This window comes from Cupressus sempervirens, chromosome 5 (genome assembly GCF_028749045.1).
Source record: "Cupressus sempervirens isolate cs-2001-9-10 chromosome 5, ASM2874904v1, whole genome shotgun sequence".
Taxonomy (NCBI): domain Eukaryota; kingdom Viridiplantae; phylum Streptophyta; class Pinopsida; order Cupressales; family Cupressaceae; genus Cupressus; species Cupressus sempervirens.
Window position 1 is genome coordinate 496237719 of NC_143122.1, and position 16045 is coordinate 496253763.

The window sequence follows — 16045 nt, forward strand, 5'->3', positions numbered from 1 at the left end:
ATTTAAATCCTTCATTCTTAGAGGGTCTAGTTGCTTACACCTCAAATCTGATGACATTTATTAGGCAAACCCTTCTAGATAGAAGGCGAAAGGTCACTCTGTCGGACCTCTTGGATGAACTATTCCATGTTTATCCCAGGATGATTTCGTAGGTAATGACTATGTCGAAGTGTCTGTGAGGTTCAAAGGCCCACATTTCACAGGTACATCTACAACTATTAGTATCGTGTCATGTCATGGTTAACCCTATTTGCATTCATCACCATTCTTGATGACACTATGATGATATAAATAAAAAATATTGTAATTAATGTCATGTCATGTCATGGTTAACCCTGTTTTCTTATCTCTCATGATTTCATCGAACTTTTGTAGAATTTATTGTATACCACTCTCTCCATTATAGCGATCTTGAGTATGAAAGATCATGGCGCAGAAGAAACAATACCTAATTAAGCAAAATGTAACTATCCCAATAGGGTCTAAATTAAATTTTCCCTTCTATTCTCAACAATTGCAAATTTAGGTATAATTTTCTATGTTGCTAATATCATAAAACATGGCTCTCACATGCACCATGTCCCATAGCTTTGGCTTTAATCAAGCACACCAAAACTCAAAAATAGAGACAACATATACACAAATAAACTAATGCTATTTGAGTTGCTCAAAGATGTCTATGTGGCACGGGAACGTTAGGGGTCCCCTGCTATGAAATCTGAGATCCATTTCAACCTCTACAAGAATCTTAGAAACAAAGGGATGGTGAAAGTATAGTATGAAAATCACATAGAGAATCTCTCCTCACCTACGTAAATGGCCATGCAACCCTTCCTTCTACATGAAAACTCCAAAGGGCAAATGAGGGTTGCATTTCCAGTCTTACCTTCCTAAGGAATATTATCAATAGCTTGTTGCAGTCTTAATAGAGAAATTGATTTTGAATCAAGCAACCACCATTAGTATTGCTTCTACTGAACTTATTCTCTCCTCTGAGAGACTGTTGGGAAAATAATATTGGTTTATTCATTAGTGGGATTGTAGCAAATTGAATTTTTATTTTCCTCCTTCCATGATCCAATATGAGAATTTAAATAATTAAAAGATAGTAACACATCTAGACAACGTTAAAGTAAAATCTTTCCTTTCAATTAAAATTTCCACATCTTGTTGTATTTTAGTTTTCATTTTGGGCAGGGGTTAAATCTCGAAGAACTTTTGTAGACCTAAAAAATAATGAAAATATAGTTCAAATTTTTTAAAGATACCTACAAAGATAATAGATGGTGATATACAAAATAAATGTTTATGTTTGTGTGTAACAATACTTTATATAGTACCTATAGTTGTCGCATTGTAGAATAAATTCTATTATTAATATTTTATTATTAAATATGTATATGCTATGTCAAACAACTAGATTAAAAAACAATATCATATGTCAAAAGATACTTCAATATAATGATATGTGCTATTACTACTTTAAAAGAAAAAAAAAACAATGATGAATGTGTCGAATATGTAAGAAATAAAATTTGAAAGATAATTAATGACATTAAGATGTTAGTTATCTATATGTATGAATTATTGTTTGACATTTTATAAATATCAAATCAAATTGACAAGTCAATCAATACAATAATTTTTTTTCACTTGGTTGCTCTTTTCTATAGTCAGATTTCTTACATATGTTCTTATTTTTTCAAAATATAGAAAAATCTATCCATTTTTTTATAATACTTTTTTGAAATAAATTTTATAATATTATTTTCATTATTTATTAATTGTATTTATTAATTAATTAAATATTACAACTTTAATATGAAATATCTCTAATCTTTCAATAAGGTGGACACATAAAATAAAATTGTTCTAATTATTTGGATTGTATTTTTGAAATATTAAAATATTTGATTTTAAATATCACTATAATTCAAAGGTAGAATATGTTCTGAATAATTTTCTTTATTGTAATTAGTGTAATATTCTTAGCGTTCCTTTCACAATTTTTTTTAATTGGTACCTATTATCCTAGATTTTAATGGGATAAAATAAAACTTAAATTATGTTATAAATAGTTTCTAAATCATATATATATATATATATATATATATATATATATATATATATATATATATATATATATATATATATATATATATATATGATTACTGCAAATTAAAAAATAAGCATGTTTGAAATCAGAAAGAATGAAACTTTAGAAAATATTAGATGTTATAGATAGAAAACTATTGTTCAACAACAACAACAATATGAATAATTATATTTAATATAAGGAAAAACAATTGTATTTTGATAGTATTTCAACAATCTTTAAAATTCATTTGTAAGTTTTAAATTAAATTAAATTGTATTTATTTTTATTACTATTTCAAATTGTATTCAATAATCTATTATAGATATTAATTACTTCAATATCATTGGATCATAGGAATGATAAATGTACTCCATCTTGGAATGCCTCTACGAAGCTACTAAGCTTCAAAATTGTCATCTATCTTTTATGTGTATGTTACAATTAATTTTGAAAATTTTAATACTGATTATACAAACAAATAGTAATTGGTACTTAATCAAAAAAAATAGTAATTGGTACTTAATCAAAAAAAAATTAGTAATTGATACTTATGTTGAATGTGAAGTATATTGCCCTTAACAAACAACCATCTAATATAACTACCCAACAAAGTTTTCAAACGAAACTCCTCATTCACCTATCGGCTATACTCCTTGCATGCATGCTTGGTGCAAGTGCTATTAATAATAGGTGTATGGGAGAGGGGTTTTAAGAATCATCACCTATGTTTCGTACTTCCATTATGGTTTTCAAAGAAGGGGGTGCAGTCTTTGTATTTTTGCCTCTAGTGAAGTGATTGAAAAAACCAGAGTTTTAATCAATGGAAGTAGGAGCAGCAGCTGCAGCGGAGAAGAAGAAGAAGAAGAAGTCGAGGAAGAAGGAAGGGCAGGAAGAAGTGAGTATGCATAACGAGGAATACGGAGCAGTGATTGAAAAACCAGAGCTTAAAGCAACGGAAGTAGAAGCTGTAGAGGAGAAGAAGAAGAAGCCGAAGAAATGGAAAGGGCAGGAAGAAGTGCCTATCCACAACGAGGAAAATGGAGCAGTGATTGGAAAACCAAAGCTTAAAGCAATGGAAGTAGAAGCAGCAGCTGTAGAGAAGAAGAAGAAGCCAAAGAAATGGAAAGGGCAGGAAGAAGTGCCTATCCACGAGGAAAATGGAGCAGTGATTGGAAAACCAGGGCTTAAAGCAATGGAAGTAGACGCAGCAGCTGTAGTCGAGAAGAAGATAAAAGAGTCAAAGAGGAGGAAAGGGCAGGAAGAAGTGAGTTTCCGCAACCAGGAAAACGGAGCAGTGATTGAAAACCCAGAGCTTAAAGCAATGGGAGTAGAAGCAGCAGCTGTGAAAAAAAAATCAAAGAGGAGGAAAGGGCAGGAAGAAGTGAGAATTCACAACGAGCAAACCGGCAAGAGAAGCGAAGTCGAAGGGGAGTATGAAGGTCCCAGTACAATAAGCATCGCTGTAGCAGGTTCCATTATCGACAATTGCCAATCCCTAGAACTTGCCACACGGGTACCATAGCAATGTTTTTGCCATTTTTCCAACCTAAACAACAGGCTTTAAGTTCACTGAATTCTCCACTATTTTGTGCAGCTGGCCGGGCAGATAGCAAGGGCAGCCGCAATTTTCAGAATTGACGAGGTCAGAAATCTATGTTTTTATTTGCATTTCCAGAATAGCATACGGTTATTTCATCACATACACAGGCATCTCCATATTAATAAGGCTTCTTATAAAGTCAAACATAATCGCTTCAAACGAATCCAAAAAACTAGTTGTGCTTGGCAATTTAGCTGCGTTTTACTGTCCCAGAGATCGAAAGTGATGACTGAGGAACAGAAATCGGTCTTCCCTTTTATCTCTGAACTATTTTTTTTGCACCAGTTGGTGCACAATAATAAACACGGCAACCGAGACAAATTGTAAAAAATTCCATGAATATCTAGTAGGAGGATTACCATTTCTGATTTAGCACATTTTAGCGACAGTTAAAGCTTCTTACAATTTATTTTAATTATTTTGATAGCTGCCCTTCCCTTCACTATCCAAAATTTTTGGGATAATTTTGATTGTCCCCGGAATTGCACCCCCCTGCCCTGAAAACTCAGAAAAACACTGTCATTTATAGCGTTTCTCTTATAATATTTATTGTATAGGTTGGCAGGGCCACATTGGATTTCTACTTTTTATCAGTAGCAAAACATAACTAACCAATTTCTGTAAGGAGAGCTATAGTGCGGAAATACTTTCCTAATGCCAATTTTTCAGGGGAAATAGTAGAGTTTGAATCTACTTCAGAATATTGAGGTAAACAAAGAAACAAAAACATAGAAAATACCATGCACACAAGACAAACACAGAAAATCAAATTTACATAGGAAACCCTTCCAAGAAAATACCCACCACTGAAAAATTGCGAGTGCTTTCTTTGTATTACAGTAAACAAAGTTACATACAAATAACAGTGGATTTGCATAGGCTCAGATTGTGTTACAATCAATCTGAGTTTACACCACTTTGAGACTCTGCCTTGCCATTCCTAACAGATCTCGTAGACTTTTATACACTCTGCAATTCGTTATGGAGTTTGGTATATCAACCATCACTTTACAGAACGGTCAATCAACTTCCATTTGCCCAACTATCAGACACAATAGAACTGTGTGCGAGATTCACAACATGACCGACACTACTCCACAAGCATCATTATGCATCATCATGTCGGGACTAGCACCGTACTTGAGTTGCCACTGTATTGGAATGTACCCGAATTGACACCTGTACTAGAAACTGTCATAGTACCAAACTTACTGGCATTGACAATGTACCGGGGCACAATATATTCTACCATACTGAAATCACTATACCACTTCATCATATCGGTTACACTGTACCATCTCCAGCATGTTGGCACTAGCTTCATCACCATATGAGTTCACCACCAGCCATAGTTGTATCGTACAACCTTCATTATACTGTATTTGTCGTACTAGCCATCACCATCCAGTGGACTTAGTACGATGGAAATTGTAATCCATATGGTGCAGGTTTGTATGACACACTCACTGTATGGTGAGCTCACCTCCAACGTATGGTGGATTCTCTGTACAGTGAGGCTCCCATACTTTGTCATTCTATCGATCTCCCACTTGACAAAGTACGTACCCATATCCATAGAGTTACATAACATGACCATATGTGCCACTCGAACTTAACTGTGTTCATTTTGATACTCTTGCAAGGTATACAACATGAATTCAAAATCAACAACATATACAACCTTAAGCCTCAAAGCAATATCTACCACATATACACTTAGAAGCTTCCACTGCATAGGTAGTGTCCGTCTGATATGAATCCATTCAACAACACCATATAGAAGTGCAGTACCAAATTTGTAGCATCAAGAACATCAACAATACATCTGTGACTTACAAGCACAAACATTCTCCATCAAGACTGTAACTCTCCCATGTTCTCAATCACCAACAAAAGAATGAGATAAAGAAATCACCATGCCATCTCTCACATGATGCGCATAATTATAAAATAGTGATCACGAAGCTCTAGCCAATCCCAAACCAATGTAGATAAAACTAAACACTCAGAAATTGATCAAGGCCAAAGAGCTAAACACTTCAAATCAACCAGGTATAATGTCCTTCTACATACACCTCTAAATGCCAACAATATTAGTACGATCTCTTTTGTAGAACCCCACACAAAACCATAGCAACATCCAAATCTCATTAAACATGGATCAAGGATGTAAGCTCCTCACAAGAATATCAAATTGATATTCGCTAAACACCCAGAAATTGATCAAGGGCAAAGAGCTAAACACTTCAAATCAACCAGGTATAATGTCCTTCTACGTATACCTCTAAATGCCAACAATATTAGTACAATCTCTTTCGTAGCACCCCACAAGAAACCATAGCCACATCCAAATCTCATAAAACATGGATCAAGGATGTAAGCTCCTCACAAGAATATCAAATTGATATTATTTCCAATAATTCATCTCCCAATGTCAACAATCGTAAATGTACTAAGAAATAACCAATGCCTACAATTGCTCAAATGAATCTTTTAGAACTAGCTGACACCATCGCTCAAGATCCATATTCATGAAGATAAACACAATACACTTGAAAGGAGTATTGGGCAACACCTCTCAAGTCCGCTGAGACAAAAAGAACAAAAATTGGCAATGAGAATGCTCATCAAGATATCCAAGTCTTTAACTAAGACTCAACTAAGAACACTCTTCTCTCAAGTCCATATCAAGTGAATGCCTCCCGGCTTCCTGCTAAAACCATCAACTGTTCCAACAAATACATCTCTAATCACCGCTGTCTCTAAGTATCCATGAGCACTTGCAATTGATCATCCATGCCAAAACTCCAAATGCAACATAGCAATATCCCGTAGTTTTCAGAAAATGATCAATATACTCAATACAAAGAAACCAAAACAAGATCAATATCAAAGTTGCAACCATGGCCTTAGGAACATAAACATGACAACATGATCTAAACCATCTCAAAGAAAGAGATAACATGCTCCATATGACCATACCATATCATGTCAAATGAAAACATAATCCACACCTTTATCAAAGACCTTGTTGAGCCCTCAAGATGTCAACATCTTTAGTCACATGAAGATAAACATCTCGAAATAGTAATTCAACAAATGTAAAAGGATCCTTATTAGGACATAAGACACCTTCCAACATCTGCAATACTAATGAAAATCATTCACTAACAAAATAATCTACATCATTGCCAAAAACTCCCACCAAATTGTGTTGTGGAGTCACACATGGCATCGTAACAAACATCTTCCACATGAAGATTGAATTAATTTAACCAGTCATCATCAGATTACCGATTAGCCAAAGAAACACTGCTAGAATCTTCATCATCACTTTGAGAAGAGTCAAAATTGCAAGAACTCTTCATTTTCTTCTTCTCTTTGCAATACTTTTGGATATGACTAGTCTGCCGCAGTTCCAGCACTTTGCTTTGGATTCCTTTCTAGATAATTCTTACTTCATGTCCTTGCTTTTGTCCATCAATCTATCTTGAACAGCGAGAGCCACTTTAGCCACCTCAGAAGATTTCCTCCACATCTCCTCCAACATAAGTGCAACAACTACTTCATCCATTTAAAATTGGGTGGTAGTACTTCCGGTGGCCATCATAAGGTGATCCCATGAATTAGGCAACTAGCACAACAATAACATGCAACACTCTTCTTCACTAACAGACACACAAACAATTGTTAACCTTGCAATCAACATAATAAACACATTTAGATGATTTGACAGAGTCATTCCTTCGTCCATCTTGAGAGAATACAACTTCTTTCTCAGGAAGAGCTTGTTTATCAAGGATTTTCCTTGATAAATATCTCCCAACTTCTTCCATAAATAGCGTGCAGTTTTATCTTCATGGACATTCAAAAGAACAGAATCTGCAAGGCTCAACTTTATTAGTCCTTTGGCCTCTTGATCCGCCAAATCCCAATCTTCCTGCTTTATCCCTGAAGGCATGTTGCTAGACACAGTGATCCACAAATCTCGATCAACCAACATATCTTCAACTTTAAGTTTGCACAATTCAAAATTTGTGCCATTGAACTTTTTAATGTCTATTCTCCCTGATGTACCCGCTATCTCAATTTCCAGAGGAATACTTTGCAAAACCCCACTGGAACCAAATTGACACAAATGACCAACAAGCAAAGCTGGCGGTCACAACAAAACTGTGTGCAAGCCTCATTGCACATTAGACTCTACTCCACAAGCATCACCGTACATCATCATGTCAGTTTTAGCACCGTATTGGAGTTGTCACTATACTGGAATGTACTGGAATTGGCATTGTGCTAGAAACCGCCATCGTACCAAAGTTGTCTCTGTACCAAACTTATTGGCACTTATATTGCGTTGGGACACAATATATTGCACTGTACTAAAATCACTGTACCACTTCATCGTACTAGTTACACTATACCATCTCCACCATGTTGGCACTAGCTTCATCTCCATACGAGTTCACCACCAACCATTGTTGTACGATATAGTTTTTGTCATACTGTCTTCGCCATACTAGCCATCACTGTTCGATGGACTTAATACTCCATATGGTGTAGTTTTGCACATGATACTCACTGTATAGTGAGCTCACCTCCACGGTACGGTGAGGCTCCCAGACTTTGTCTTTCTAATAATTTCAAGGATGAGACCTTAAGAAAATGGAAGAGACACTTAAGGACAAAACATAATATATGTCTGATAGTTTGTGTGGACTAGTTTGGAGCAAAGATCATTAAGAGTTGTCATCATTGTTAAATTTGCAAAAATGAATTTATGAGAGTTTTTTTAAGGAGGCTGTATAAGGCCATTGTGAAGCCCTTAATTTTTTTTTTTTGCTTTGGAGATGTTCGTCATTACATATGTGTGTATTTACATTTTATAGATTTTTAAATATTTATTAAATATGATCAACTGCTCAAAGTACTAATGTTTTTTGCTCTTCAATAAGATTTCGTTATTGTTTTCAATTTTAATACCATTCCCCACTAAATATAACATGAGAAATAAGGGATGGTCATTATGATGATTGATCCATGTCAAATATTCCACTATGTGATTCATTACCACTGATTTAAATTTTACATAGGTGTCGATTCAAGATAATATGCTACTTAAAACTGACATCATAGGGCAGGAAATGTCTGCTACAGTTGTGGGGCTGCCATCTACATCTTTCATTCAATTTGTAATGTGCACCTGCTGAAATGCAAGTCTAAATTGCGTCAATTCAGATTTCATTTGCCTTTTATTATACACCCAACTTATAGCTCTTTCTTTCCAAAAGCAATGATGGAAACAAAAGAAGTATGCTTGCTCTTTTATTTTTGTCCTACTGATTTTTTTTGATATATAATCGGCTGAAGCCTAGATTATTTATTATTATTGTTATGATTAATTATTATTATGTGTTAATCCCAAGTAGAATTGAACCCAAGACCTCTCCGCTGAGAGGCTTACAATTTACCGATACATTGTAGGCTCTTGCCTTTTGTCCTACTGAATTTTATTATGCTTTTATTCTTTTATTTTTGTCTTATGCTGATTCTTTTGTTTTTATCTTACTAAATACTATTTTTCACTTGCTATTGTAAATGGGATATGCGCTTGCAATAGAACTAACGCGCTAAATACTTGCTTAGGTTCTTTGTTAGTGGAATAGCTGCAATTAAGGGAATTAAACAACTTGAAGTTTGAATGGAAATTGAGTATGAGGATCAACATAAGTTATTTATTCTAGGGATGTTTGATATGGGTAAGCTTCAGAAAAGTAGGCTTATTCCTTATCATTTCTACTGTCATCATGTATTATTTACTAGCTCAGTTGCTCAAACTGAGCCTCCAAGAATTCTTTTAGTCTTATCTAGCTTCTACAAAGCTCTACAAGCATTCCTCTGTAATTTTCTGTGATATCCCCACTTTAATAAGATTTAATAATAAGTAATTATTAGAATAATATAATAATATTATGAGTGAATTTTTTTTATAATTATAGTTAGATCTTGATGGATTAATAAAAACATATCATACAATAACAATAAATTATAATACAATGTTTTATCATACATAATAATATTTTAATATATATAGTTTAAGTAAAGATAAATAAATTAATAAGATCATAATATTTTTTATAATAATATAATAGTAAAAATAATAAATTAAATATTAGTTAACTATTACTATATTTTCATTTTAATATGATTATATGCTATTATATGGCTGTTGTTAAATAATAATGAAACAGACATTAAAAATAAGTACGAGTCATGATCTTGGATAGACGCCTCTCTTCCCCCTCCCATACAGGTACAAAAGAGAGGAAGAGAGGAAAATAAAAGGAGGATCAGCACACATATATTCAGATCACTAATGGAATCAAAGAGTACATTTTGCATACTCACACTATTCATGGACATGACTAAATCTTATCTGATATTTTAATCAGTATTAGAGAGACTGGAAATGGGGTCATCACAATTTGTATCAGAGCAGTGTATCCTGCCATCCTGTGAAATTACTTGAAGAACTGGAGAGAACGAGAATCTAATCATCAGCTAGATCATACAGTCAGAGGGAAAGATATATATAAGGGACAAGGCAGCAAGGATAAAATTCATCAAGAACATAGAGAAGGGCATATACAATGGAGGCACTTAGATTTGTTTTATCCATATCCATTGCAGTCTGTGAGAGGGAGATTTAGACACTAATGACTTCTACAGGCATCAAAGAAATACATAAGAAATATCAGCGAGCAACCCTTATAGTGGACATCTACCATTTCATCGATATCCAACATTGAACATATTTGTATATGCCGTTAACACCCACCTTATAGGAAATTCTTGCAGTCATGAAAAAGGAAAGACAGACATTCAAAATTTGACTAATATGATTGAGTCTGCTAAGATGGCGAACTTGCCTTAATAGCAGAATCGGATTGCAGGCATTTTGTATTCATTAGAGACAACCTCATTATTATTGGGAGCTTTTCATATCCTAAGGAAGGGATATATTACACCAATGATAAGAAATCGGGGAGGTGGAAGGATCTACAAAAATAAAATAGAACAAAAGGAACAAACAAAAAGCAGATAAAAGGACAATAGGAGAAAATGACCCCAAAAAGCCCATTCAACAGGTGAAACCAGCTGACAAATCAGACAGAGTGGTAAGGGAGTAAAAACCATGACATGGAGTGCCGACTGCAAAGAATGTGGACCAAATCCATTTTTACAATGACGTGGAAATAGAAGAGGTCATTGACTGAAGTGTCACAATTTCCAATTGGAGGAGGGCTGCATTAGATAGTAAAATATATGGTAAAAGTTTGCAAATGTCATCATTGATTGAAACCTTAATATTAAATAAAGATATTGTTTGAAATTAAATACCATTTTGTATGGAGGAGGAAAGCGGTGGAATGTGTAGGGTCTTAAGGTGGAATTACGGAAAAAATGAACTAGTTATATACCCCGAACATCTGCCACCATCAATCCTGAGAAAAGAAAAGAAATGGTGAAAAATGGAAAGGACAGTACTGTCATTAATACCAAATAGAAAAACATATTCAAAGTACGATATCATTGGTTCAACCCACATTTTTATGGAACAAAAGTCCTGTCTCAACAAATAATGATAGGAGTGGGAAATAACATCCAAAGTCATATTTGTGCAGTGATGTCACCTGTCGATTTTAATAAAGTATGTGACAAGTATAAGATAGAATAGAATCAACTTTTAGCATAAGTCCAGTCACCATCCAAATCAAGTTGAAGACAGGAAAATTGTAACCGAGTCAACAATAATCACAGAATACACAAAGAAAGGTAATGGATCACAGGGGAGTAATAGTGAGGAAGGAAGGTAATCAAAATCACCAATGAAGGAGTCATAAGGAAAGGAAGCAACGAGTAGAGAAATTAATAGAAGAGAAAATGTCGAGTTAAGTGCCAATGTTAAAATTGAACAATACCATGAGTGTTGAGTGCCCAACTTGATGATACCGTATATCAGGTCAAACGCATGTACTATGGGCAACTCATATGTAAGAGAATTGACATCCCTTGATGTAAGTAGGTTAGACTTGTGAACCATGATTTAACATAAATCAATGTGTATATGTTAACATATGCTGCTAGGCATGTTTAGTGAATGGATCAAACATAATGGATTGAGAGTGTGCACAAGGGGGAAGTAGTAAATCAGTCACATTGAGGCAATAGAATCCCAATATGGATAAAAATTTGAGGGAGCCTCAAGTTGGTCGTGTACAAACTCGTGTTGATATGTGGTGACTGATTGGGAAAGTATTGTACACTTTTCGTAATTCTTTGGGGTTCGAGGCATCGCATTGTTTTTTTTGGTTGACTTGTCAAGGATTTTTGAATTGTCTCGTCAACCATTTCCTAAGGTTGACTTGTCAAGTGTTTTTTAGGTTAACTTGTTAAGACAAAATAAGCTAGCCCTAATTTTGTAAGTAGCAAAATGCTTGTATGAAATGGCTTAGGGTTCGGGATTTCATAATGTATGATGAGATAGTAGCTTCTTGTGGCGGTATTGAGCTGTAAGGGATTATAGATTGTAATTAGGTTGTAATCACTGGATAATAAGAATATTTGACTCGTTGGTGGATGTAGCCTAGGGATTGGGTGAACCTCTTTAAATCTTTGTGTCTTGTGTTCTTTTATGTGTGCTTTATTATTTTCTGATATTAGTTATATTTGCATGTAAATGTGTAATGTCCCCTTTTTTTGGGACATTAGAAAATTAAAGACATTCATAAAATATTAAAATTGACTTAGAGAGCATGGATTAAAATTATAAAAGGTCAATTTAGTATTATAAAGTGGGCTAAAATGAGAAGGAGAGAGAAGGCGAAAAGCCAAGAAGGGAGTCAAAGAGTCACAACTTTGTGGATTAAAAGGAGAGACTCATTCTTTGGACATGCTTGGTTTATGATTCAGATTTTAGTTTCTCTCTTGCAAGAGTTATTCAGAAAGCTTCAGCTTTTAGCTAGCGTGAGGATGTAGCCCCTCGTGCCGGTAGACAGTGGACGCAAACCCATTTTCCATGGAGACGTCACATTAGGTGTCTCGTGTGTGCTTATAGGTTCTTTCATTAGTTTTCCAATCTGGCTGTAAAACTGTGTTTAAGATTGGATTTTTGAATACTAGTTATTGTATTGCTGAGGTATAATACAGTAACGTATTTTAAGGTACTTTATGAGAATTTACTGGTTTTATATTGTTGGTTTGTAACACATTTTCATATGTTTGAGTTGTGAATATTATATTGAGGAAGAAGGTAGGTAAATATCTATTGGGGATATTTCAGTGGTATTAGAGCTAGTTTTTCCTGTTAGCCTGTGAAACTTTATCAGAGGAATTTCATAGAAGATCTTATCAGGAGGGCTTGTCAGAGAGAAATTACGCTTCTGAAAATAGTTTTGAAGGATTGTTCCAAGCTGGTTGGAGAAATACAATTGAAAATTCTACCTTGGCTCAATTATTATTCTCAAGGGCCTTATTAACATTGGATATTTTATTGCCACTAAATATTGTATGGATAGCCTTGTGTATGGTGTATTGGCTTACAGGAAACACACAGTATTTTCAGACATGTTGAGCCCAGATTAATGTGTCATTCCATATTGGCATCAAAGAGTTTTGTGGTGACTGAAGGCACCATTATGTTAAAGGTTGTCGTGTAAGCTGTGCAGTCTTTGAGTAGACTAACTTCTTCTGTTGGCAAATAGCACCAAACCTTCTGAAGTTGGAAGATATATCGAAATCCTTGCATTGTTGTTAATGACCAGGGAATATTAATCTACAAGTAGACCATTTCAAGGAAGGTATTGGTCACTAATGTATCATGTTACGTGACCATTTTTGGAATGTTGTTTGTAGAAATTATGGGTTTTTGATACATGATTTTCTTTAGTATGCGAAAGCAACAATATAGGGAGGTGCAACCATATTGAACATTTTATTGTTGTTAAAGGAGATTGAAAAGAATATTAGGGCCTAAGTTGCTATGAAAAATTTCATAGAAGTCAGGTGTTTTAGGAAAGATATGACCTTTTCTTGATTGCAGATCAGAGAATATTTTGAGGTATACTAATTTTTGGTCACTCTAAATGTTGTTGTCAAAGATAATAATGCGTATGCTTGAAAATAAATACTACATAATTTGATATTTCAAATAACTTTAGTGCCAAGCTAAGGTATTAGATATTGGACGTGCCCCTTTGCCGTTGTTGTTTGGAACAGGTCAAAAGACATAGGAGGCAACATAGGAAATGCCGAGAGATTCGAGTTGGGATCTCATACTGTAATCAGAAGTATCTAATGCCCAATAAGTGTAACGTATCTTTTATTATTCACTACTGGGGAAAATTCTTGGGTTTGGATACACTTATGATGGAGGGTGTCACTCTGCATATAATTTCTTACTCAACCAACCCATTGGCTCTGATGGTATTGAGATGTATTGAACGCAGCATAAAGGCACACGTTTGGGCATTCTTTCCTCGATTTGTGCATGCTCAAGCAATATAGTGAGGGTTGATTCATTGTCGAAGGTCAAGGAAGTGTAACAATCAAATAATGATGACATGAATTTGGAATTGGTTTGCATTTGCTAGAAAAAATGGGTGCCGTAGATAAGCAATAGTTGACTTAGCTTGGGCAGTTACGAGCACAAACTAAAGGAAGGATATCAAATATGGGAGGCCCCAAAAATAATAAAATAAATGGTTATCGGGGACTCGATATTAGCCATATTTGGTTTGGCTCACATTAGTTTCACAGACCAATATTCTACCGTTGCGGACCTTAGTTGGATTTTGAGAAGAAAGCAATTTTGAGTAGAGTCGTCTGGGCATTGCAAAGGTTGGTGAAATTAAACTAGTTGCTTTCAAAAAGTTTGCTGGCATATTGTGATTGGCGTAGAAGGAGGCCTTGATAGAAGAGCCCATCATGAGTAAGCAGGGCGACACATAGGGGAGTTAAACTTACAATTGTTTGTCATCCATGTGCATCTTTAGATTACTGCTTATTCACTGCCTCTGAGGGCATAGAAAGAAAGGCTAAGGAACCATCGTCTCTAGTAGAGCTTTGTCAGGACCCACTTGGAAGTCATGCATTCCCATTGCCTATGCGAGAATAATCCTTGAATTGAAGATTACGGGCATTACAAATATATAAACAAATATTTGTAGACGTGTCTTTGGAACGTAATTTCTTGAGCATTACAATGAATAGATGCTTTCCTTAACGTTACTAAGGAACATAATTGGAAACTGTCAGACGAGGCACCAAATAAACCAAATGAATTAACTTTGGGCATTCTTGTATAATTCTTGGAGCCATTTTGTAATGTCCCCATTTGTTGCCAGCATCAGAATTTCAGGGATTAGCCTAATATTGGATCCTCGTAGGCTAATAAGGATGATTAGAGGGTTTTCTGAGGATTGATTTGTCTCCAACATTCAAGGATTTATGGATTTGGCCTTTGTTCGATATCTTTTGGACTCCATTTGCCATACTTACTATGTATAGTAAGTTAGGAGTAATCGAGATGGACCCTTTCTATTTTTAGAAAGTGTATTTGGTCACATGGGGAATTATGAGGAGAGATTCCTATTTTAGACATGACAATCAGAGAAGTATTTCAAGAGATACTAAAGTTCAAGTGACTTAAGTTATTTATTTAAATATTTTGATGTTATTATAAAGTTATAAAGTCACTTTATGACAAAATGACTTAAGTGACTAAAAGATGAAATAGTCTTTTATCCCACATTGCTAAGTTGTTTGTACCTCTCCTCTTTTCGAAGTTATAAAGCAAGGCTTTTGCATTGGGATTGCAATAACAAATATATGATATTTCTACAAAATCCTAAAGGTTGCTTTATTGTGACTGGATAATTCCTAAGGATGAAACCCCTTAAGGAAAACAATGAGGCTGGACACAAACTTGGCAATCACCATTGCATTTTTAGAGAGAAGGATTGGATTAATACTTTGATCTCAGGAGATTATAGCTCCTTGATAGATTGGGAAATTGAAGACAGTAGGACCTAATAACACCAGGTTGTTATTGGTAGTTGGAGTTGGATGGCAAGAAGAGAGATTAATCCCTCCACGACAAAAGAAGTCACTTACGTAAGTAGCATTTCACTTCTCTATTAGGTTGTAACAACATTGTTTAACATCCAACTATAGTAGAGGAATGCATAACAGATAGTAGCAGTTGAATGACACATAGGCCTCTTCCATGGTGGATTCCACATATGATTATCTCATCCCATGACAGCAGGTCGGAGCTAATAACAGTT

The 16045-nt window shown here is 34.8% G+C and overlaps 1 protein-coding gene across 2 annotated transcripts in view; it reads left to right on the forward strand.

Moving 5' to 3' along the window:
• Window positions 1-2782: 2782 nt before the first annotated feature.
• Window positions 2783-16045, forward strand: part of LOC149556896 (methyltransferase C9orf114 protein) — a 191885-nt gene continuing 178622 nt past the window's right edge. For both annotated transcript variants that reach the window (XR_016364811.1, XM_089831524.1), the window contains exons 1-2: window positions 2783-3611; window positions 3693-3740. Coding sequence is in view for 1 of the 2 variants with exons in the window: in XM_089831524.1 (XP_089687650.1) it covers window positions 2919-3611; window positions 3693-3740 (741 nt within the window). In the remaining variant the exon portion in view is untranslated. The remainder of the gene's footprint in view (window positions 3612-3692; window positions 3741-16045) is intronic.